This window comes from Triturus cristatus, chromosome 9, assembly GCF_964204655.1.
Source record: "Triturus cristatus chromosome 9, aTriCri1.1, whole genome shotgun sequence".
NCBI lineage: Eukaryota > Metazoa > Chordata > Amphibia > Caudata > Salamandridae > Triturus > Triturus cristatus.
In genome coordinates, this window is record NC_140592.1 from 928592221 (window position 1) to 928619239 (window position 27019).

A 27019-nucleotide genomic window follows, 5' to 3' on the forward strand; every position below is an offset into this window, starting at 1 on the left:
ATACGGCAAATGACTTCGAACTGCCAAACTCCTTCAAACATCAAGATAGTGCCATGAATTTTAGGGACATGGGAGATTCTGACTTGGGTCAATTTAATCAATTTGGCCCCTGTTCGCGTGTGGCATTAACCATCACTCTGCTAGCACTTGCCAGAGAGGGGATTCTTGTAACACAATCGTCGAGTATAATCATAAAATAACACCGCCATCAGTCGTATGGACCTTTGTGAGTCAAGAAGGAGAGGTGATAAGGAGCTATCATTTACATCAATTACCATGAAGAGTGAACCCAAATTGAGGCTTCACAGAAATCGACAAAGAGATTTAGAATCAGTTTAAGGAGATTTGTTAATAAATTAATTAAAATTCAAATCAATAATTTGTTCAGTAAGCATTTATTTTTTAGTCATGATTATTACAGATTCAACTAATCTAATAGTCGATATTTCAATAAAAGGTCAAATAAATAGCACATTGGTAAGAATTCAAAATAAGATCCAAAATATGCATTAAGTGTGTTTTCTATAAAGGAAAAATCCCTAATTTAAATTTGGGCATAAAAGGACATTTAATTCCAGCAAGCAAGGTAAGGTTAAAGTTTATGAAACACAAATGAAGAGTTCTGATGAGAGACTAAGAATTAACAGACACGAAGCCTTAGGACTCAAGTAGTGGAGATTAACAGAGCCTGGAAGGGGCTTCCTAGCTTAAAGTCAGCAGACATCACTAAAATCTGTCTCCTAAATTCTGCAGCAAGGTCTTCGTACATAGTCTAAGGAACACATGTTAATATGATTAATCAAAACACTAGTTATAGCAATTCTCCCATTCCTCACTCACATGAACAAATCAGTCTTCAGAAAAGTCTGAGAGCAGGTAAATTGCCCAGTTTCTCACGTCTTTACAGTGGACTACACAACCATGTCCTTGGTTTGTAACTTCGAACAGATTTTTGAGGTTCAGACATTTCTTCCCATGAGTCACGCTTCCTATCATCTCCTCTCCTCCCAGTGAGAACTTCACTATCATTTGTCTAATACATAACAAATGCCGGTTTACTAACTAACAGTAGGCTTCGGGAAATCTACAGTATCTGCAGTGGGAAGAAAGAGAAAAACATCTTGTGCACAACAAAAGTCTAAACACAAAGGCAGGCCTCTTAGCCCTAACATGTAAAGTTGACATGCAGAAATGGCACCAGTAGTTAGGGTATTAATTCATGTGTTTGCCTATAATGCCTAAACATGATTCCCTACTACAAATTTTGCATTAAGTGTGTATATGTTATTCGTCATTGAAGTTAGCAATTTACAATTAACTGCATTTAACCCCTTGCATGCTCATGACGGCTCCCGGCCGTCATGCGTCACGGTTGGCGTGTGCGCACGAGGTCCGGGAGCCGTCCGAATCCCGCCCGCCGTTTATTTCTCCCGCACAGCGCGGGAAATAAACCTGCGCCCGGGGGGTTAAGTTGCAAAATGAGGACATTTGTTTTATCACTCTAAAGCCAGATCTTCAGGAAACTATCAACAACAGTCTCAATTGACTCAGTGCTCCCAATGTCATGAGTGGTTTGGGTTATTCCATCAGCTAGAATTATGTCCACAAAGTCCTCATAGCAAACTACTTAACTTTACTCCGTCTAAGAGGCCACAAGCTTACTCAGTTGTAATGTGTTGGATCTGGCCCTTTCTGCAGGGACATCTCATATTTTTGCCTTCCTATGACTTATTTTGCAAAACTTGTTTTTGTTGGCATTCGGGATCGGTGCACTCTACCCCTGCAAATCAGTGCTAAAATGCTTGTTCTCGCTCCTTTAAGCATGGAAGCATGGTAAAATTGTACTACACCTAATTGGCAGGGTGGACTGTAAGTAAAAAGTAAGGCAGGTGTAGTTAGGTTTTTTCATATCATAGCAGGGAACAACTCCTAAAGTCATTTCTCACTGTTGTAAGGCCTATCTCTCCCATTGACTAACATTGGGTTACCTTATTGCATTTAATATTAATAATAATAATAATAATAATAATAAGACTGGGAGCGGATAGAGATATGCTGTTTACTCTCAAATGAATTGTTATTTAAAATCCTCATTATTCATGAAGTTGGATTTTAAGTTATCATTCCGAAAATGCCACTGTTAGAATGTTTCAATTTTTTTGTCCCAAATAACTGTGCTTTTCAGCCAGTGTGAATGGCACTGATGTTGGGGTTTCGGTAATGCTTCCAGGCAGAGAGAAAAAGACGGGGGATTGGGTGTGGACAGGAAGGGCCATCCTGACAGGATGCCTGGGGAGGGGATGTACCCAGCTTCACTTACAAGTCAAAGGGCTTTGCCTACAGCACACACAAAGGACCCTCACACCAGGCCTGCCTTGCCTTTTGTTACCCTAGACAGTTTGGAGTCTGCACCAGGGAAAGGAAGAACTAACCAGAACCAGTTTTGGGGGTAGGTCAGGGAATCCCCACAAATAAATGCTGACAACAGGTATAAAAAGAGGACATTCAGAACCACTCATCAGATCACTCTTAGACCTGTGGGAGATTCAAAAGAAGGACTGTCCTCCTGTTAGAAGAATGGCCCTGCTGTCTGAGAAAGGAAGACTAGACATACTCTCTTGAACCCGGGACCATCAGATTGACTCTAAGGGCTAATTGGATAACTTTCTGTATGAGCTACAGTAACACAACAAGCTTCCAGAGGCCTCCATGCAACTGCCCAGCTGACCAGCACCAACTGCACCTGCCTGAGCCATGCTGCTGGCCTCTGCCTGGAGTGAGTCCCGATCCCAAAGATGTGTCCCTCAGGTTATGGATGCTGGGTTGGAATTAGAGTATACTCCTCCTAAAGATACGGTGAAAATCTTTTTGACTGCAAATGGGCCCATTCGCTCCAAGGCTCTGCCACCCGCAACAACCACGCATGTGAAGTTTCATCAAGATCTTCTCTTAGTGCCAACAGCATCCATCTGTGATGACCATCTACACAAGATGCGGCAACTGCCAATGCAAAGCTTCAAGGACGAACAACTCTTCAGGCTTGACCTGCTCTTAGCACCGAAAGCTTTGCCCTTGTGGCCTCCAGCAACGTAAATGGAATACTTTACACTGAATTTTAGAAGATAAATCTTCAGCAGTACTAACCTGGGCTCTGTATCCAGCCCACACACCATGACAATGGCCTGAAATTGTGAGTTTCCCTTGGTCTAACACGACCAGATAACCGTGAGTGGCGCTTTCTGCTTCTGGGTGCTATTTGCTGTAAAATCTTTGAAATACAATATCTATGGTTCTACTGATTGGATTTTGTTTGTTGTGGTGTCATTTTATGTATTAGAATTTAATCTAGTGTTCTGAATTCTTTTGGGATTTTTCTTGTGCTGTGTTCTTACTTTATTAATGTTTGTGTGCAATATAAATACTTTACACATTGCCTCTAAGTTAAGCCTCACTATTTTTGTTCCAAGCTCACAGGGGGCTAACAGGTTAATTTAATGACTTTTTGTGGTTCACCCTGACAAGGATTGTGGGTGGTGCCTAAATGGGGCTTCTACCCTCTCAACTAATATCCCATTTTTTACATGTGACTTCTCGAATTCCCACTCAGGGCCTCAGGAATTAAAGTCACCAGTATGGAGCAGCAGCATCCATCAGACCGGCTCTCCTCAAACACGTAAGCCCATTTATGATTCCAAGCAGCTAATTGAGGATTAACCATAGCATTGCAGCACCCTCTGGATTCCTAAGACCTTCTTGAAGCAAACCACTTCTAGCAGTCCAGTATCCAACAGGCAAAACATTCTGCCAAGAGCCAATTCATGCCATAGACATCAAAGCAGTAAACTGCTTTTTCTCTACCAATTCCTTAGATCAGTAACATAATATGTATGAACAACTCTATCAATGTTTCTCTGTGAAGAAATCCCTTGCCTTACACACAATGAAACTTACTTCTGAATGTTTTCTTCGCTATCCTTGTCTGGAAATACTTGCTACTTCTTTCTAAAAGCTAAGATCCCAGAGAGATGAAATACTTGAAACTTGTTGCGAATACCCACAAATGTACAGGTTTATGTGCATTCACAATTTTGTGTAACGTCATTCATCCTCCAATTCGTGACCTCTTTCCACTTCTCGACCCTCAACTTAAAGTTTTGCAAAATCTTACTGATTTTCCTTCCTTATTACTGAACTTTGTGCTTGAAAAGATCCATGGTGTGAAATTTGAATGCTTATTGCTTTTCTTACAGTACAAAGGTTCTAGTTTCAGGTGCAAAAGCTTTTGTTCATCGGGTTTTTAGAGAATATTTACACCTAGATGTAAAATGTTAGGTCTCAACTCCATGGTGATTTATTTGAGGAATCAATTTATATGTGAATGTACACTGTATAAATGGCAATTTCCCTACACTCAACTAATTTACTTAACTACATCACATCATAATTTTGATTTTTCTAATAGCCAATTGGTAGAAAATGTCTGAACATTCCTATAGCAGGAAGGTGGCTGGTAAACATGCATTCAATCATAAAATACCCCAATGAATGAAAAGTAAAGTTTGTAGGGCAACAGAGCAAGGATAAAGGAAAATATGTGATTCCAAGCCCAGATGCTAATGAAATCCTAAGTAATATAAAATACAGCTCTTGCTTGGATATGTGAATTTCTTAGGATGCCTTTACACCTAATTCTTTTGAACTACATTTTATTATGTAAACTAGTGTCCAAAACAACAAAACAATCATATAAAGAGCTCAGAGCAGAGGCATGTAAATGAGGATGAATAATGTTGTTTAGGGGAGATTACTTTTCCCAGCTGCTCAGCTTCTCAGAGTGGACATGCTCTATAGTTTGTAGTACTATACATTCCTGAAATACCAGGAAAACTGCCAAAATGAGATATGAAGCCCTTGTTTAATGATTAATGACCAGATAAGAGACCTGGCCTTGAAAAAAACAGTCATGAAAAGAATATATTCTCAAATGTTAAGGACTACTTACCATTTGCCCACGTGCTAATGTTGTGTGGTGCACTAGACTGGTGTTCCAGCTGTCTCTTCCCCAGCTGGCTCATTGTGAGAGCATTCAAAGAACCTCTTTTCGCTTGTCTGTGCTGGGCTTCAATTAAAAAGATATTGATTGTGTAAAAATACTTCAAAGGGACTGCAAAAACAGCAACTATTGTCATTGATCACTATTGCTTGATAAATGTCACTATGTTTCTACTCATATGTGGGGCAACAGTTAATGTTCAGATTGATTATTTCTATCTTGCTTTGATTTGAAACTCACTCATTTTTCTGTCTTACTTTTCTCTGAAACAAATAGCAAACTCCTGTCCATTTGAAATTGTATAAATGATATGAACCGCTTGATTTCACTACAAGGAAGTTCATTAAATGAGATCATGCTTCAGTAGAAAGTGCCCACTACTAATGTGGGATAATGTAAGGGCCCACTAGTATGTGTCCAGAGCCAGCTGCAATAATACTAGACTAAAAATAATCCTCTAGAGACATACCAGGTCCAGGTGGCACCCCTTAAATTACAGGAAATCCTGAGTGACATCATAGATATTTCACTCTTGCTGTCTATTTGTAACTCCCTGTTACCCATAACTCTATATATTATAAACCTTACAGTATTATAGGTAGCTATACAGACAAGTAAAAGTAACTAGCCTCTAAGAAGAACTTTAATTCTAGCCGTGTGTGCTGAAGTATCCGTAAGGTGACATATGAGTACTATATAAAATACAATGACTAAATACCTAAACACATTCGAATCTACATCATGAAAAGATGTGTGTCTTGGTGGAGGGGAATACTCTATCACAAATGTGACAGATATCCCGTCCGCAGTATTTTTATCTCATGATATCCTACGGAGATGGTAATACGGCGGCCGGGATATCCATCACTTTTGTGATGGAGTATTCTATCCGTCGAGATCTAAATAAGGCCCTAAGTATGTTAGAACCAATGCCCCTCTCTTACTCTCCCCATCAAGGGGGGAGTCCATTGATTCCAAACTCTTCAGACTGTGAAGGAGAATGGGATGATGATATGGCACTTGCTATCGCCACATATAATGGAAAAATTGAAAATGTGGTTGATAGTAAGTGACAGTGACTGATGACATTCAAATGATAACATCATCCGAGTCTGTTGGCTCAGTGGACTAATGTGTCCACTGCAGGGGCCTGTGTTCGACCTCATGGCCACAGGTTCAAATCCTGGTGAGTCCACTCAGCCTTTCATCCATCTGAGGTCGATAAAATGAGTACCATTGAGTTGGGTAACAATAAAAATCTGTTATTCAGCGCCAAGAGACCTCATTGGGGTGAACGTGCACTTTACAAATACACGTTATGTTATGTTATCCAGTGAGTGTAAGTGTTTTGTAAATGTTTGGGAGACTTAAAGATATTTACTAAGCTACACCATAAGTTAAATTACTTTCTGTACTAATAATGAGGGATACGGTTTCTAACATATGTCATCTGAGTGGATTTGTAACTGTCTGTATCAGTGTGCGATTGGGTGTGTAAGTGTCTGTATCGGTGAATAAGTGGGAGTGTAATTAGCTGTATGGGTTAATAAATGGATATGTGTGTAGCTGTATGAGTGAGTGACTGTGTGAGTGGCTGTATTGGTGAGTGACTGCATGTGTGAGTGAGTGGCTGTATGGGTAAGTGAGTGGATGGGTAAGTGGCTCTATGGGTGGATGAGAGGGTGTGTGAGTGGCTGTATGGGTGACTAAGTGGCTGTATGGGTGAGTGAGTGGATGTGTAAGTGGTTTTATGGGTGGGTGTTTGGATAACTGAGTGGGTGTGTGAGTGGCTGTATTGGAAAGTGAATGTCCGTGTGAGTGACTGTATGGGTGAGTGAGTGAGTGGTTGCTTGAGTGCTTGTAGGGGTGAGTGAATGGATATTTAAGTGATTGGGAGAGTGTGTGAGAGGGGGTTGCCTGCTGTTCCCTGCCCACATCACTTAGCTGCCATACCATGATTCCAGATGGGTTGGGACTTCGTTCCCCAGCCTACTCCAGGAGGTCACAAGGCGTAGTTAAGCTCAACGACAGGGTTGCCTGCTGTTCCCTTACCGTATCACTTACCTGCCATACTACGATTCCAGCTGGGATGGGACTAGGTCACCCAGCCTGCACCAGAGCTCCAGGTGGTTGCAAAGGCACTTTAAAGTGCAACTGGAGTCCAGCGGCAGGGTTGCCTGCTGTTCCCTATCCATATCACTTACCTGTCATACGACTATTCCAGCTGTGGTGGGACTACATCCCCCAGTCTGCTGCAGGGCTCCAAGAGGTCAAAAGGTGCATTTAAGCATGAGAGGAGCCCCACAGCAGGGGTTGCCAGCTGTTTCCTGTCCTCATCACTTACCTGCCATATGACGATTCTGGCAAGGGTGAGACTACATCCCTCAGCCTGCTCCAGGAAATCACAAGGTGCATTTAGGTGTGACAGGAGTCCCACTGCGGGGGTTGCCAGTTCCCTGCCTACATCACTTACCTGCCATACGATATTGGCCGGGAGAGGGACTATGTCCCCCAGCTTGCTCCAGGAGGTCACATGGTGTATTTAACCATGACAGGAGTCCTGCAGTGCGGGATGCGAGCGGGCCTGCACTCAGGCCAAGACAGGCCTATCTTAGTCCATCATAGCCTGGAAGAGGCTGGGCTGGGTCACTCCTCTTTGACCCTGTATTCAGGTACCACACTACTATTGTTGACTTTTATTTTTTGAGGTGTGTACTCTTTTTCTGACAAAGCAGAAATGGGCAAAAGAAAAGCTCCACATTAGAAAAAAGGCCTGTGACTCCATGCTGGATGGCTGTGGGGGCCCTTTTTAAAGAGAGAAAATGTCTGGAACGTCACCTCTCAGCCACAGCAGTCCTGGCTATTGACAACCAAGCAAATTCTGACTCAAATGGACCTATCATACAATTAGCTAATCCAGTCCCCACTGACTCTCACCAAACTATCCTGGATGCCCATATCACTCTTTGTTCTGAAGTCCGTAGTGGAGAACCAACATAAGTTGCTCAATGTTTATTAGTACCTTCCACTGAGAGATCCCTCGAAGAGAGCCCCCAACTAAGAGGAAAAGGCAAAATGAGGGAAAATAAAAAGTACCTAGTAATTACAATATATCTATCCAGGGAGATATGCCAGTGCTACATAACAAATTGTTTGAGAACATTAAGGGGATGTTGTAGGATTTGCTTTGACCTATCATCAAGCGATTGGATTCCAATTCAATTCAATTCAATATCTATATTCGGATACAAGAATATATCCATAAAAGTGCAAATAAACAACAACGTGTACATTAAAATGTATCCAACAACAAAGGGGACATAGAAAAATTCAGTTTGAAACAGATCCTCCGATAATATAGTGCACATAAAAAGGATGCTAATACAAAGGGAAAGTTCATCGAAATACATGGTTACAAGGGTTAAGAAATAATGGTTAAAAGCAAGATAAAATAGTCATACTTCAGGGCGGACACATAGAGTTACGAGTGCGCACTGCCGCTTTCATAAAAGAGTCGACCCGAAAGATTAGCTCTTCGTCTTCCAAAGCAATAACCTTCCCATATGCTGCCTTGTAGTCGATCACAGGTATAACCTTAAAATACGGTATCAAAAACCTTTTGATTTGTATTAAATAGTAACTACAAAAGAATAAAAATTGCAGCATAGACAGTTTGTATTGACTGTTACAGGGGCATGGCAAATGATCGAGGTTGGAGTTATACCCCGCAGGAAAACAGAGCATGAATTTCATTGTATCAACCCTCAGTCGAAACAATAGACCCATTTGCCAACGGCCAATAGGCTTTAGAAGATCGCTAGATGGAGCGTAGGAAATGTTCTCAATACGCATATATCTGGCGACAATCATTTTCTGAATCTCTTTATTGTGTCTGACATTTCTATATAATGCATATAAGGCAGTTTGGAGGGTTTTCTTACTTACAACACCAAGCTCTGTGGGGTTTGAAAATAAATACTCATGATTCACGCTAGTTGAACTTTTGTAAACAGCAGCAAGCCAAGGCATTTCCATCCCATTTTAAGCGATCTGATATAATCACCCCAGTGAGTTGTGCCGCTGGGTTCTTCCAGACTCTGAGTCAAAATAGTGCAGGGTGAGCCTTAATATAATCTTCAATGTGTGGCAAATTTAATTCTCTATGGCAAGCATACTGTGAGGAGGAAATTGGAGCACCCAGGATTTTGCGACAAAATCTGTTCTCTTCACCCTGGATAGTACCACAGTTAGTGAAAACCCACACTTCTGCACCATAAGTGGCGGTTGGAATACATTGAAGTTTAAAGTTCTTAACGGTGGCAGATACAACCTCCGTATTCCTAGGTTTTGGCAAACCAAGTATTGTATTAGTAGAGTTGGAGAACTTTCTCCTACAGTAAGCTACATGATCAGCCCACAGTCCATTGCTTGCAAATACCAGCCCTAGGTAAGGGAAAGTGCGAGTGCTTTGTAAAATGTCAGAATCTAAAACAATCGATGCGTTAAAATACTTCTTTGACCCACACACCATTAAAAAAGATTTTTTTAAATTGGTACATAGAACAAAGCTATCCATAAAATCAACAAAACCCCGCACCAAGATGCGGAGAGCTTTAGGGGTACGACCCATTAGCACCGCATCATTGGCATATAATAAGGTGGGGAATTTGTTGCCATTAATACAGGGCGAGAAAGCAAAAGACACAATTGATGGACGGAATGCACAACAAATCAAAACATTCACCCCCAGTCAAGAGATCTGGGTTAAATCCATCATTCTTTCGCTCACCATGCCACCCCAGTTTAGACCTGGCCATATGCAAATCAGTCTTGACCCTGTCCCTCATGCGAACAGTCCAGCCCGAACTGCCAAGCCAGGTCCTCCCTGGACCGGAAACAAGCATCCTAGGACCGGTTTCGGGGTTTCACCCCTCCTCAGCCAGGATAGCTCGATTCCAGTGGGACAGTGAGCCCAGGACCCACGTCTGGGCATACCTGGCGCACTTAGGGAGAGAAAGCAAAAGACACACAATTGATGGACGGAATGCAGAACAAATCAAAACATTCACCCTCAGTCAAGAGATCTGGGTTAAATCCATCATTCTTTCGCTCACCATGCCACCCCAGTTTAGACCTGGCCATATGCAAATCAGTCTTGACCCTGTGCCTCATGGGAACAGTCCAGCCCGAACTGCCAAGCCAGGTCCTCCCTGGACCGGAAACAAGCATCCTAGGACCGGTTTCGGGGTTTCACCCCTCGTCAGCCAGGATAGCTCGATTCCAGTGGCACAGTGAGCCCAGGACCCACGTCTGGGCATACCTGGCGCACTTAGGGCGAGAAAGCAAAAGACACACAATTGATGGACGGAATGCAGCACAAATCAAAACATTCACCCCCAGTCAAGAGATCTGGGTTAAATCCATCATTCTTTTGCTCACCATGCCACCCCAGTTTAGACCTGGTCATATGCAAATCAGTCTTGACCCTGTGCCTCATGGGAACAGTCCAGCCTGAACTGCCAAGCTAGGTCCTCCCTGGTCCGGAACCAAGCATCCTAGGACCACTTTCAGGGTTTTACCCCTCCTCAGCCAGGATAGCTTGATTCCAATGGCACAGTGAGCCCAGGACCAATGTCTGGGCATACCTGGCGCACTTATGGCGAGAAAGCAAAAGACACACAATTGATGCACGGAATGCAGAACAAATAAAAACATTCACCCCCTGTCAAGAGATCTGGGTTAAATCCATCATTCTTTTGCTCACCATGCCACTCCAGTTTGGACCTGGCCATATGCAAATCAGTCTTGACCCTGTGCCTCATGGGAAAAGTCCAGCCCGAACTGCCAAGCCAGGTCCTCCCTGGTCCGGAAACAAGCATCCTAGGACCGGTTTCGGGGTTTCACCCCTCCTCAGCCAGGATAGCTCGATTCCAGTGGCACAGTGAGCCCAGGACCCACGTCTGGGCATACCTGGCCCACTTAGGGCGAGAAAGCAAATGACACACAATTGATGGACAGAATGCAGAACAAATCAAAACATTCCCCCCCAGTCAAGAGATCTGGGTTAAATCCATCATTCTTTTGCTTACCATGCCACCCCAGTTTAATTAATACAGGGAACGTGAGTGTCGCCAATGACTTATTCAGGTCGTTAATGTAAAAGAATGAAAAGGAGAGGGGCCAGGACACAACCCTGCCTGACCCCTCTACCGACTTCAATATCTTTGGATACCTCGCCACCTCTACTGATGCGCACCCGGGCATGTAGGTCTTTATGTAAATAAGCTAACAAATGTACAAGATACTCATCCAGGCCGTAGTTTAAAAGGATAGTCCAAAGCTGTGACCTATTGGCAAAGTCGAAGGCCGAGGTAAGACCCATAAAAGCTAGGTATAAAGGTGTTTTTTGGGCTACGTTATATATTTACCAATGATCAAATTGAGGCACTGCTCAACAGTGCCAATATTGCTTCTAAACCCCAACTGACAAGGATGTAAAATCTGATCTTCCTCGGCCCACGACCTAATCTTATTATACATGACCCTCCCCCAAATTTTCAATGTATTATCGATCAGTAGCTTGGGTTGGAACGGTCACCCTTTTTAAAAATCGGCACGATAATACTGGTGGACCTTGTATTGGGTATAGTGGAATTAGTTAAATTATTAAAAACATTCAGCAATAAGGGCGCCCAGAAGTCTGGTTGACTTTTGATGAGATCAATGGGCAAATCATCAGTGCCTGGGGCTTTACAACCCAGGTTCTGATCAATAGCCTCCTCTACTTCTGATAGGTTGATCAGAACCCCTTTGGTGATAGCATGCTCATTTAGTGGCTATAGTCGGCGGTGAAGCTGAATAAATTTTTGTAAAATGCGCTTCCCATGCCTCACTAGAAATATTGCAACTAATTGTGGTCATGGGTTGTCCCAAGGACCTCATATCTTTGACAGCTAACCAGAAGTCCTTCCCATTTTTTAACGTGACTGCCCGGGTGAGATTATCCCAGCGCTCCCTGATTATTTCCTCCTTTCTAATTGAAATGGCTGCTTTATAGCATTGTCTGAGTGATTTAATAAGGGAGCTGTCTCTGGGTTTCTTAACAAGCGCCCTTTCGTAGAGCTCTATTCGCTACAGAACAATCAGTGTTAAACCAGCCTAGGCGGGAATGTGTTTCCTTGATGGTTTTGACGCCCGCACATAGCTGCGTAAAAGCATCAACTAAAACGGAATTATGTTCCTTAAAAGACAAACAAATATCAATTAATTCTGGATATATTCTTGCCATCCTACCAAATAAAAATTTATTGTCTATACCACGCCAGACCAATCTGAGATTATCGGTGGAAGGGGAAAAGTCCCTGGCGCCACACTCTTTGTCATGGATCGGCCTGGGGGAAAGACTCAAGATTAGGTTGATGGGGTTGTGATCCCAATGAACTGTGGGGACTACCTCGGCTTTTAGCACACATTTCTCTAGTGGAGGTGTAATAAAAAAGAAATTGATGGTGGAGGCCGAGCCCCTGCCTCTATAAGTAGGTTCTATGTGATTGCCCCTTGTGGGGACTGCGGCAATCTCCATCACATCTAAAAAGTTATTAATATTTATAAGATTTAATAGTTGAGTCCCCCTATTGGAAAGTGGTGCCTTGTTGGTGGGGTGAATAGCAGAATAAATACCGCTCGGTAACTTAACATTAAAAACACCCCTAGACAAATTCCTACGGGACTGGCAACACATTTGGACTTCTGCAGTTTAGAAATAAATTTAAACAAATGAATAAAATTCATGTTTGGGACTCTCTTAAAATCGTTATTATAAAAATTAATTAAACAAATCGAAATCCCCCGTTTATAGATTATTGCCTGAAATTTATCGTTGTTAGTAACAAGAGCCCGTGCACAACCGCCCACCATAACATTGATCCAAATTGAGAGACCTCCTGCCGGCCGACCGGAATTTGGGATTGGGGCTATAATATTAAAACATTCAAATGCCTCCAGGAATAGCTCCCGTGTGACCCATGTTTCTTGGAACATTAAAATGTCCTGTTTTTGGACTAGCTCCAACCACTCAGGTAGGTCCATTTTGGATGCTGGGCCCGCCACGTTCCAACTTAATATTTTCAATGTAGAGTCTACGTCAGGTACGAATGGGGTGACAAGTTCCCGGGATGGGGACACAATGGGTAAGGGAACTGGCTCAAGTAATGCTGATGATGTCAGTGGGGAAGACAGTCAATCCTGACTGTCCTAGCCCGATAATGGCAGAAATCTGTTGTGTAATGAGAGGTGGGGGGGGCAGTAGGTGGAACATCGGGAAATGTAGCCCCCAGGGAGGGTTTATAAAAATAACCCAGGGGTAAGGCCCATATACTGGTGAGAAAGAACAGGCCTCCTGTGCCATTATTATTGATTTGGCCACTGACGGATTACGAAAGTTGATGACTATGCAGTTCCCCTTGATGCTCTTTGGAGACTGCCCCACCCATCCAACTCTACGTACCATGATGATATTGTTGATGAATGATGCCCTGAACCCTTTATGTTTAGATAACCAGTCTACACTTTTGTAACGTATTTGTTCCCACGATTCAACTTGATTTGTCCTAAGGGGGGGCACACCAACCAAAACCACTACGTAGGGGCAGGCTGCCGGAGGCATATTTAGCACCTCCCTATTGCTAATAGGACTTAACAAGCGTGTGGTATCAATACCACCCTCTCGTGACCCATCACCTACCGAGGAAGTGTTGATCTGCACCACAGTAGGTATACTAGCAGGAGTAATAAGTCGGGGCATATTATTTACAGATAGACTTTCTGCACTGCCATTGTTAGAGGTACTATGTTCTGCGCCGTTGCCCTCAGGCGCAAAACACTCCTTGATTTTATTGCAGACGCCACATGAATTGACCAAAGGGGTTGGATTGGACGCACAGGACAAGGTATTAGAGTTAGGCATATTATTAGAAGGTACAAATGAGTTTGACGTTCCCGGTATGATGGGCACTGTGGGACCATCCTGGGTAATTAAGTTCGTTCCTGATGGCTCGTGTTGAAACAAAGGCATTTGTTCCCTCAAAGTGGCAAAATGACTGTCGAGTGTGTTTTTTACACGTTCAAAGACAGTGTCCACGATACGGCTAATGATAGCTTCACCATGACTGTAGCTCTCAAAGGAGGGCAGGCCGGTTTCAGTCTAGGTACTAATGGAGCGGCAGGATTCAATAGTTGAAGTGTGCACATGAGCGACGACAGTCTTAGGGTTTGAGGAAGCACGTATCCATGAGCTCAGGGCGGTACAGGACACGCTGGGACGGGTGGGTTGCTTCCTCTTAACGCTGGTACTTTTGACAGGCTTTCTTTTGCACTTCGCCCCAATAGTTGCCTCAGGGGGCATCAGAATGTCCAGAGGGGTTGCAACTGGTAAGGGAGTATCAATTATAGTACCATCAGGGGAAACCGCACAGTTAGAGTTGAAAACATTAGGAGCGCTAGCATTTAAATTAGTGCCCAACAAGTTGGAGGGATGAGGGAGTACCCCCATACCAAGGGAAAGGCGCCTCTCCGTTAGTTCGATCTCATTGGATACAATGCTGACAGCCCTTTCCAACATGCTGTTGATGCTTGTGGTGACAGGCCTTGATGGTGGCTGCTCCCCTCGCTTTCCCATGATTACGTTGGGCTTATGTAACAAAGTAGGCACTCTCACCTTAGTAAAAACAGTAAAGACTCCAAATGAAAGGGGGGTGGCCCAGCCTGGTCTCCTCCGGTCTTTGACGGGCTTGCCCTTGGCCCAGGCTTCGCCCGGGCATGCTCGCGTATCCCGCGCTGCTGGAGCCCGCATCTGTTTTTAAGCGCCTCCTGGCACTGACGCTGTTGACGAGGTGCGATGCGCTGTAAGAGGAGGTGCAGGCTGGGTGTTGCAGTCCTCCCAGGACCGGTGGGGGCAAGAGCAGGATGCAAGGCGGGATTCCACTGAGGGGCTTCTACTTAGTAGTAGAGTTGAAAGGGTAATCCATACGGACCCTCTGACACCAAAATCACAGTTTGTGACCGTACCAGTGCCTGTTTCTGTGTCTTTGTCTGCTGCACGCCACAACCACAATCAAATTGCTCCTGTAGGGTCTGGTAGTAGTATTGAATTGCCTTCAATGTGATCAGTGCCCCCAGTTATGATAACACAGATTCAGCCTCTTATCTCTGATTTTTGGCTGCAAGTTCCATCAGTAACTAGTCCTATAACTAAGGAGAAAGTGGTTTGTTGTGGTCCAATAACGATTAACCTACCACTGGCTTGCTGTCCCTGTTTTGCAGTTTTGGTTAACCCCTTCAGTGCCACGCCCTTTCCCCCTCCTGTGCCGGGCGTTGCACTAGTGGGTGGGGTTCATGACGAGATAGTCTCGTCATGGGCACAGCGCAACCGTGCTCCATGACGAGACTATCTCGTCATGGGCACTGAAGAGGTTAATGTTCCACAGTTGAACCCTGGATCTAGTGAATCACCAGAGATATTAAAGAATAAAATTGTACATTGATTTGGTGTAAACCATATATTCCCATGTAGGAGATCGCACCAAATATTGTTGAGATGTAGAGTTGGGTGGGTAGGGACCGTAAGCAAAACCTTTAAGGGAGATGGTATCAGCATTAATGTTCAACAACCACATTTTGCTGGACAATACTTAGCAAGGTCATTGCCTGTTACTCCATTTACCAAGAAAGTGTGGCTCTATTTCCCTTGGGCTTCTTCTACCGCCACCTACATAGTTTTTAACCAGGGTATAATGGCAATCCTAATAATCAGCAGGTGCCAAGGGATTTTTCTCCATTACCCTTCCCATTAGCCACGTCCAATGGGTGCCAAGACCAATAGGTTGCAAGTTCTGAGTTAATTACATGATAATGAATGACTTAAATATAGGTCCATCTGTGTTCTAAAGAGATGGAATTTGAATGGAGGATATCTAATGAAGGCGCCTGTAGTACATTTGCCAATCTACAATATAACTTGTATAAGTGAAACAGAAGGTGGAAATATGGATAATAATTTGCGGCCCAGTTAAACTATTAATATTATGAATCATATTAATGTGCTACCCTCTGCTATACCCACTAAGATAGTTAGAAATCAGGAACCTGAAGGGTGTCATATTTTCGCAATTGGGAATGAAATTATTTTATTTATCTATGCAACACATTATTCCAAAGGAGCTCTAAGAATAACGATGGACACTAGACAATCTTTAAGAACCATAAAAGCTCTAATATTCAAGAATGCCTTTGAGCACAAAAACGCAAGAATCCAATTGATTCCTATCTTTCATTCTTTAATTAAAACTTGAAGTTTCTAGCCTCTACCCAAAATATGTTTCGTCGAACTGGCGTGTTGCCTGTAACTTCATCAAGTCTTAACTGATAATAATTGTCAATTTTGATCCAATATAAGATATATTGCCGTAAGGTTTATATAAAAATTGACATTAAATCAAGGAGTACTCCCGATATCTGTCGGAGTGTATTACCATGGCCGTTCTGTATATTGGATCAAAATTGGCAATTATTATTATTTAAGCCATGGTGAAGTCGCAGGCAACATGCCAGTATGACGAAACACACCTTGGCTAGAGGCTAGAAGCATCAAGATTTAATTATAGGACAAATGTTTGAATAATTTACTGTGGACTCTTCATTTTGTGTGCTCAGAAGCATTCTTCAGATAAGCTGTTGTTTGCGGTGTCAAGCAGGTACGCCATGGGGTACTTTGCTTAACCATTTCTTTGTGTCTACTCATGGTGTGCCAACTATAAGGCTATGCTTGCTGTGGTCCGGTAATAATTGGCGCTTTAAACCTCGGTGTCATTGCTACATCTGATAGCCCCTAGTATAGGTAGCTGCCTAATTATGCAATATCAACTTCTTGTGACAATTGGCTCTCATAGTCTTGTTGGCCTGCCTAGCCAGATCTCCTGTATACAAATCTCAGCTCAGCATGCAGTCCGCACACAATTCAGGTTGCAAGTACATGATTGAGTAGTAGGCACTTACCTCACTGACACACATAACTTCCCTGGCTATACTCTAAGCGGGCCCCTGTGCTGTTGACCACTTGCCGGGTTGTGGACACGCCACCCCTCACACATCCATGCTCCTAAACTATGGCCAAGCATAGGTTACATGACACTATTATTGTTCTCATATTTGGGCAGTTGAGTTTCGTTTCATGGCCCTGGGGCGGAGAGTTGGGGACTCAACTATTCTCTTCTAAATCAGGCCCATGCACACACTTGGGTTGTCTATAAGTTGCTGCATTCTCACCTAAGGTACAATCAATTGCTCATCTACAATGAGCAATTGGGGTGTCCCCGTCCCATACTCACAGTGTAATCACCCTTGCTCCACCTAATGTAATATCACTCATGCCCTGAAATGTCAGGGATTGTCTACAATTAATAAATGTCATAGCATGCAACCCGTTCCTTAATGTAGGGGCAATGACATTGCAATCCTCATGGAATCCCTCCTAAAAGTTTGGAAGGGCTCAAAATACAGAAGGTCTCGGAAAGGCAATACTTTTACACTGTGTTTTCTGCGTAGACCTGGAGTGTCATCACCTGGGTAAGCCCGTTTTTTTTTGTTTAAGTTGTTCTCAATGGAAGTGAACAAAGAGGATTGCTATGTACTGGTTGAATGAATATTGGGTAGAGTAGCAGTGCTACTCTGTAACACTATGCCCCTAATATTGAACATGTGTATCATAAGGGAGAGTGATCCAATCTAGACATAGGGGGCTGGGATCAATAAATACTCCATCATAGAAGGTACCCCCAAACCATCAATCTTACATCATCTCACAGAGAAAGACGTTACCATTATTTCTCTGAGTGTCAACTAAATGACAATAGGTGAATTAAAAAAATATTTACCAATGTGCACTGAAATATATCGAGTCCACAAGTTTAACTATGTTCCCAAGGAAATAAACAAGGGATTATGTTTGCCAATAGATATTTTTTCTTAATAAACAAAATACCATACATTTAAATGAGACAAAGTGTACACATAACATCATTACCCACAATTACATATGTATACAATATAAACAAATCAATCAAAAACAAACATACATGAACTGGGATGTTACATTGAAATAATATTTAAACATGTGTTTAAAACATCAAAACAACATGTGTAGTGTCCTACAATTAGAATCTATGGGGTTGTGACATGTTCTAACCCTCTACTGCACAATCCAAAGCGTACTGGTAGGCCCTTTGTAATGGTGGTCGGAGCATTTTATCTGTTTGAGGTCATATCTTGATTTACATCACCAAAATTACACAAATTATAATCTTTGGGGTTGATAATAGCTCCTGGCCACATCCATAGATGTGCCGACATGTTTCAACCTTCATGTTGGACCTGGAAAGTTTTTCAATAAATGTCTTCTTTAGGGCTGGGGGATCTTTTTTTGAAGGGACACGTTAACAGAAGTTTCTGCTGCTGATACAAGCATTCTATATCTTCTATGGGTCTGTGTCATACAATAATTAGACTTGTGACCCTGACGGATTATCCAAGGCTAAAAACCAATATGGTAATTCTTTCCAGTCTGGTGTTGGTGACCTCAGTCACGTATTTGGATCCCTTGCCGCTGAAGTGGTGTTCATGATTCTCTGTGGTAATAGCATGTTGCTATATTTCAGGGACATCTGCATGGACACCTCCTCAACAGCACATACATTGCAGGAATTTGAAGTGGTGTCTGGCTTGGGTGTAAACTGGTCCAAATCTTACTTCTTTCCTCTGCGTCCTGTACACCGAGCTCACGATATATATTTAGGAGGTGGGCCAATCAATTGCAAACCTGCAACATTCCGCTACCGTAGCCTCTAATTACATCACTACGTCAAGAACTGCTGGATGGAAAATTATCTAAAGCTGTAGCTTCACTTAGATCTTTGACAGCATTTTGGAGGCAAATGAAAATTCCTGTGCCTGGCAGAATTTTACTGAAACAAAATGATGATAATCCTCCATCTGCTGTACTTTTTCACAAACTTACCTCTCCACCTCCTACAAAGTTTTTCCATTCTCTAGTCACTATGATGAGGGAGCTAATATGAAAAAGTGGTTGGCATAGAAAGACCCCTCTAGTCAAATTAAGACTCCCACCTAAGCAAGTGGGCCTGGCAACTGGTGGACGTATGCAGTTACAGAAGATGTTCGAAAATATGAGAAACATTACCATATATGCCCATACAATTCCCTTGCAGATTATTCCAGAATAATGATTCCACGTCCTTAGAAACATGTTTGAAGTCTGGGGAAATGTGGGGTTAATCTCAATAGGTGTTTTTTTCAAGATGGGTACTCTATTTTCCTTTGACTGTCTTAGGTAGCAATACAGTCTATACTCTGAGTAATTTTTTGTGCATAGGAACAAATTTGAGCACTTCACACTCATTGGGCTGTTACTAAAACTGGACCTACCATCTATAACCAAATACAGACCTTATACACTATTAGCTCTGGCAGGTGACTGATAGCATAATTTAGTAACTCCATACAATCCCACACATTCTCCCTGGTCAAATTCAGATGGAATTGAGAGACTGACCTAGGCAAAGCCCTTAATGACAAATAATGAGCAAGGGCTCCGGCATACCCCCACAAAATATCCCATAATGTGAGATTCAAGTATGTCCAACTAAACATCCTCCATAGGGCATATCAAATGCCTAAAGCACTACATAGGTTCTTCCCGAACACTAGCTCTGAATGACCCAGATTTCACATATATATATTTTATTTTCAGCAATAACTGCATGACTTATCTTCCCATTTTAGGCCGCAGCTACATATATCATCCTGAATATTGTCTCCTTTGTGTTTTTAAACGTACTAAGCGCAAAATAGTTGTATCCAAATTCCAGCACTTAGCTTTTCTCCTTGCAAAGAGGTCAATAACCTCCAAATGGAAATCTGTCACTCCCCCAGGGTACAAATTTGGATTTGCTTAGGTCTCCAAGGGGCATGCCCCTTCATATAGGAGACGTCAGAGGCTTTAGAAAATACCCCATAGCCAGGCAATATCACTCTAGCACTTAAAGGCAAGATCAGTGACAATACTAAACTCCATGACTACATGACATCCCCCCTTATCTCTTCATATCCCTTGTGCCTGCATTTTAGTATAGGTTTTAATCAAGTCCCCCACTTTTGCCAAATAGTGGGCACTCCTCTGTGTGGGAACACCTAGTCACCTGTACACATACACTGCTACTATGTCTTTTGTTTTTGTTTATAGTTTCTTTGGTTTGACTGCATTCCCCAATATGCTCCTGCAGCTTTGCTGAAATGAAGCATTCTATATTTTCGATCAACAGGCTTAGTCAGTGAATGTTTGCTGTGTATGCCCAATTGTCTGCTGTGATTACCTGTTTTGCATTGTACCTCACTGTGTCACTGTGACAAGCTCATTAAATGTGTGCCTACTGCCTTAGTGCATTACTGTACTTCCATTGCAATTTGTCACACTGATTTCTTCTTATTACAATTGTTTGTAAAAACCAATATAGATGATAAAAAAAAGAGACAATCACTTTTCTAACTATTTCTGAAGACAACTCATTGATGATGAAAGCAACCTCTATTTTTCTGGCACAGTGATGATTCAGGTGTGAAGAAGGTGAGGCATGACCTCACCCAAACACAAACTCTCATAACTTAACTTTTAATAGTATTTTAGAACTGCCTACTGTTCGATTAGAAGAATTCTTACCTGATTGCACTTGGCACTTTAGCTCGGGTGGGAAACAGGAGCGCAGAGGTTTGCCTTACATCCAGGAGCACCGGAAACACCTAAGGGGAAGGCAGCCGGTCAGCGGTCTAGATGCTGAACAAAGGGGGCTCTAAAAGCGCGGGTGTGCTGGCGGCGCGCCCAAGGCGCACAAAAGGCAAGCCCGTCTGCGCCTGTCCGCGCCTGGACCGGGCCTAGGGCCAGTTACTATGTCGGTTTTCGTTACCACGCTACATCTAATATTACCTACTCCGCAGAACAGTTAGTAGTTATCAACAATTGAAGCAAATGTTGTAGTAAACTCTGGTTGGGATCCGACTTGTCGGCGGTATCTACACACTGCCCAGATTGTAACTTTCAACTCCGTCCCGTCCTGAGTTGCCACAATGGAATAGACCATATACTATGCCTGTCACAACAGAGCCACGCAAGAGCAAAGCGATAGTTTGCACCTTGATTAATGCACGTTCCCTATGTAAAAATGCCTCTGAATTTGCTATGTTCATAGAATTTCATGGAGTGGACTTAGCTTTTATTACTGAGACTGGGACAGATGAGGCATCCGGCCCAGATTTGGCCATAGCGGTTCATAGGGGCTACAACATTGCTAAGCAAGACAGAGTAGGGAAAAGGGGAGGTGGGCTAGCAATAATACATCGAAGTACCTGGAAAGGGACTTTTAATACCCAAACTAATCAACCAATCTTAGAATCTGTTCTATTTACCATTTCAATAGAAAATCGCTACTCGTTTAATGGCCTACTGCTTTACCGTACGCCAAGTCCCAGGGCAGACTTTCTTAATTCAGTGGGCTGTCCCTGGCTATGATATCTCAGTTGGCTGACTTCACTGTATTAGGGGACTTCAACTTACATCTAGAAGACCCATTGGAAAAGGACGCTATACATTATTCAGACATGATGAGTAGCTTAGGTCTTACTTAGCAAGATACTGGCAGTACTCACCTAGCAGGGCACCTGTTGGATGTGTCTTTTCCAACAACAGTGCTCTCAAATGTCTTTCATTGCTCCGCCTCACTTGGTCCGACCATAAAGCCATTATGTTCTACCTCTCCCCTCACCAATTGGGATTCCAAAACTCAAGAACTAAATATGATAGACGGTTCCGTCCATGGAACAAAATCAATTTGACGACTCTTGACAGCTCTCTAGCCACAAATCCTCCCAAATTCAATAACGACCCCATTATAGCGGCAGTTGCTTTTGAGAACTGGCTCCTCAACTCTATCAATCAGGTTTTACATGAAAGATCTACCACGAACTAAGGAGCTAGACGCTCAGAACCTTGGTTTTCGGAACAGCTCAGACTCCAGAAACAGAACTGTCACCGATTGGAAATGAAGTGGAGGTCCAACTATGACTCAAATGAAAGATCCTTGTATAAACAAGCTTTAGTAGATTAGGAGGAGGAGACTCGCTATTTCTCTGCAGCTATAAGTGCAGCCAAGAATTCATCTAAAGAACTACTTGCGACAGTGAAAAAATATGCCAAACCTCCTGATATAGACAAAACCACAAAAAGCCATTATGTTCTACCTCTCCCCTCACCAATTGGGATTCCAAAACTCAAGAACTAAATATGATAGACGGTTCCGTCCATGGAACAAAATCAATTTGACGACTCTTGACAGCTCTCTAGCCACAAATCCTCCCAAATTCAATAACGACCCCATTATAGCGGCAGTTGCTTTTGAGAACTGGCTCCTCAACTCTATCAATCAGGTTTTACATGAAAGATCTACCACGAACCAAGGAGCTAGACGTTCAGAACCTTGGTTTTCGGAACAGCTCAGACTCCAGAAACAGAACTGTCACCGATTGGAAATGAAGTGGAGGTCCAACTATGACTCAAATGAAAGATCCTTGTATAAACAAGCTTTAGTAGATTAGGAGGAGGAGACTCGCTATTTCTCTGCAGCTATAAGTGCAGCCAAGAATTCATCTAAAGAACTACTTGCGACAGTGAAAAAATATGCCAAACCTCCTGATATAGACAAAACCACAAAAAGCCAGACCTTCTGGGACTCCTTGGCTACTTTTTTCCAGGAAAAAGTGAAAACAGTCTTCAGTGGCTTTTCTGCTCTCCCATCTCTTTGTGCAACCGTCCAACTAGCTGAGCCGGTCACCTCTGACTCAACTGAAGAAGTCAAGGCAACAACCCCAAAATGCACAAAGCTTCCAGAACTAGTATATTTTCCATTGCTAACAGTTGAACAGGTCTTTAAACTACTACTATACACTAAATCTGGATCTCTTCTGAACCCCTGCCCCCCACAGATCTTTTATCTCCTATCAGGAACAATTTCTCCTCAGCTTGCCCTCATTTTTAATCAAATGTTCTCTTCAGGAATTTTTCCTATTAAATGGAAACTAGCATCAGTTCTTCCCCTTCTAAAAAAAGCCAGCTTGGATGGGACAGATACTAATAGTTACCGGCCAATCTCCAAACTACCACTACCAGCAAACATAGTGGAGGTGGCCACTGCACTATCGGAATATATTGAGACAAATGCTTTCCTGGATGCCACTCAGTTTGGTTTCAGGAAACACCACAGCATGGAACTTGCACTAATATCTGCTTCGGAACAGATCAGGCAGACAGTCGATGCAGGGGGTAGCACAGCACTAGTGCTGCTTGATCTTTCCGCTGCATTTGACATCGTTAATCACACAAAACTACTGGAATGTCTTGAGAGGAAAGGCATCAAAGGGAAAGCCCTATCTCTGCTCAGATCTTTTCTGTCTGACCGGAAACAATTTGTTACGCTTTCGTAACTTAAGTCACAGAATTTTACACTTGCTTGCGGGGTCCCTCAGGGTTCATCATTGAGCCCCACTCTTTTTAACGTTTATGTGGCCCCGTTGGTGCAGCTGATTAGATCACTGGGTTTCTCAGCAATATATTATGCTGACAACACCCAAATTGTGGTGTCGGTGACAGGGACACCATCAGATACGGCAGTGCAGTTCTACACTTGCCTCCGTCAAGTTGGAGACTGGATGGCAATCAACTGCTTGAAGTTGAATTCCAACAAAACCAAGATGTTGCTCTTCAGCAGCAACACCTCCTTTTGGTTCCCTACTCTTTGGCCATCGGAGTTGGGCTCTATGCCCACCCCCTCAAATAAAGCAAAAAACCTAGGCGTCATCTTCGACTCAAAGCTCACATTTGAAAATCAGGTGAACCAGGTTCCCTCAGCATCTTTCTACATGTTAAAATTACTGAGGAAGTGTTAGAATCCGGGTTCTCTGGTTGGCACAGGTAGGTACTTGTGAAAAGCAGGGAACCTTTCCTCTAGTCAGGGTAAGGGGTTACACTCCTAAAATAACCCCTGCTCACCCTCTAGGTAGCTTGGCGCGAGCAGACAAGGCTTATCTCAGAGCTTTATAGGTTAAGCATTAGTGAACACATACAGTAACCAAGTGACAACACTACAAATGGACACTACACAGGTTTTTATATAAAAAATAAGGATTCTTTATATAGAGTTACCACAAGACCATTAAACGACAAAAATGCACAATACTTTAGAAATTTGCTTAGTTCTCTTAAGTTCTTAAATGCGACACTTTAAGTCAATGTACCTTAGATGCGACACGCAGGGCAACGAAAGTGTTGCAACGATGCTGATGCGATTAAGTTTTTGGTGCAAAGAAATAAAGACGTGAAGATCTTCCAGATGCGTTACGCTTCTCCGATGTTGCGAGAAGACTCGACTCAATGCGTCAGCTACAGCGGCGTCACCCTTTACGCGATGCGACGACAGCGGCCTTGGCAGCGGCACTCTTCTCCGACGTTTGCGAGACGCTTCCGCTCGATGCGATGTTGCAGCGGCGACACCCCTTTACGCGATGCGACGACAGCAGCTCCGACGGCGGCATGCTTCTCCGTGGATGCGAGCCGCTTTTCTTGATGCGGTGCAATGCGACAGCTACGATGGCTGCGATGGCGACATGCTTTTTCCTCGATGCGAGACTCTTCTCTTGATGCGGTGCAATGCGTCAGCTACGATGGCGACACGCTTCTTCGGCGTTGCGAGACACTTCTCGGATGATGCGAGACGCTTCCGCTCGATGCGATGCTGCAGCGGCGACACCCTTTACGTGATGCGACGACAGCAGTTCCGACGGCAGCACGCTTCTACTTCTCGAGTCGCGCTTCCAGCTCCTTGCGACACGCAGTCCCTCAGAAGGCCCAACAACAGCAGCAGGCACTTCCAAAGAACTTTGGGGAGCTGGGGGGTGAAGTTCACAGGTCCTGGGACTTCGTTCAGGGGGCAAGCTCAGCACAAGCCCTTGGAGATCTTTTAAGCACAAGCTGAAATAAAGTCTTTGTAGTCTTTCTCCTCTCCTTTCAGCAGCAAGGCAACCACTGCAGGCCAATCCCCCAGGTCAGGGACAGTACTCCTCCTTACAGCTTTCCCAGTTCCTTCTCCTCAGGCAGAGGTTCTTCTTGTCAAGCAGGATTTAATTTCTTGGGAGCAGGGTCCCAATACTTATACCCCTAATTCCTTTGTTCCTCGGGGGTAGAGGGGCCCTTGCCCAGTCCAAACCAGTTCTTGAGCACTTTGTTGACATGACTCTACCTTTCTATTCAGGGTGCAAGGCAGAGACATCAGCCGCTCCACAGGAGGTGAAGCCAGCATTGTGGTGGCAGAGCACAGCCCTATTCAGAGTCCAGGTGCACTCCTCCCACCCATCTGGATGTCAATCTCTCTATTCACCACCAGGCTACCTAGCCCTGCCCCTCTGGGTTTCCCTAGCCCTGTCACTCACACAAACCAGACAGGCAGATACACATCATAGCAGAGGCGGGCTGAAATGGTTAGGCAAGCAAATACCAACTTTTTAAAAGTGGTATTTGCAAACACAGAATATTAAAATAAACTTTACTAAAAGATGTATTTTATTATTCTGAGCTCAGGCATACTAAACTCGATTTTCTACCATGTTCCCTGGGTCTGTTAGGATCATAGGATGTAACAATTCTAACAGCCCATTCTGGCCTATGGGAACAGGTAGCCTTACAATAGTGAAAAACGAAAATGGCTGTAATTCACTATTAGGACATGCCACACACATCAGGGCTTGTCCTACCTTATGCTTACAATGCACCCTGCCCTTGGGCCTACCATAGGGGTGACTAATATGAAGTTAAGGGAAGGGTTAGGGACTGGGAAGTGGATGCACTTGCCCAGATAGCATGACAGTACCAGACTGCACGCAGGTTCTGCAATGGCAGACCTTAGACCCATTTTACTAGGCCGCTTCTGTGGGTGGCACAACCAGTGCTGCAAGCCCACCAGCAGCATTTGTATTTACAAGCCCTGGGCACTCCTGGTGCACTTTACTGGGGTCTGACAGTAAACCAAATAAGCCAATCATGGAATCCAACCAACATATACATTTTACATAGGGAGCACTTGCACTGTGGAACTGGTTGGCAGTGGCACAGTGCTCTGAGCGGCCAACACCATAAAAACACATGAGGCACAGCGACAAAAAGTGGAAGGGAGACTCACGCCAAGGTGCCAGGTCTAACAGGAAGATTCTTCCGTTCATTCCTGCTGAGTTTCGCAAGCTGATGATCACAGCCTTGGTCCTAAGCAGGGCTGACTATTGTAATGGCCTGTTCATCAATCTCAGGTCTAAATGCCTGATGAAACTTCAGATTGTACAAAATGCTGCTGCCCGGCTTTTGTTGAATATCCCTAAGCATAGATCAGCCACTGCTACTTTGAAGGAATTGCACTGGTTACCAGTGAAGCGACACATTGTGTTTAAAGCCTTGTACATCGCATTTAAAGCAACTCATGATATAGGGCCAGTCTTTTTCAAGCTAAATGTTTGCCTATATGTCCCTGCACGTCAGCTACGCTCAGCTCAATCTGACAATCTGATTGTCCCTAGGTTCAAGAAAAGTGCTTGGGGTGGTAGAAGCTTTTTGGTTGCAACAACTAGACTCTGGAACTCTCTCTCTCTCAGAGATTGAAGGATGCGACTCACCTGTTGGCATCCAGGAAGGTGCTGAAGACATGGTTGTTTAACCTCTAACCATGTGTCAAGATCTTATGCTCTCTGTTGGTTCTGAGGAGCGAGCGCCTTGACACCCTCGGGTAACGGGTTTGTGCTTTATAAATC

The 27019-nt window shown here is 43.5% G+C and overlaps 1 protein-coding gene across 1 annotated transcript in view; it reads right to left on the minus strand.

The window, feature by feature from the left end:
* UNC79 (unc-79 subunit of NALCN channel complex) overlaps positions 1-27019 on the minus strand; it is a 628882-nt gene that overhangs the window by 214051 nt on the left and 387812 nt on the right. Inside the window, exon 34 of the mRNA XM_085626482.1 lies at positions 5003-5119. Coding sequence (XP_085482608.1) covers positions 5003-5119 — 117 coding nt within the window. The remainder of the gene's footprint in view (positions 1-5002; positions 5120-27019) is intronic.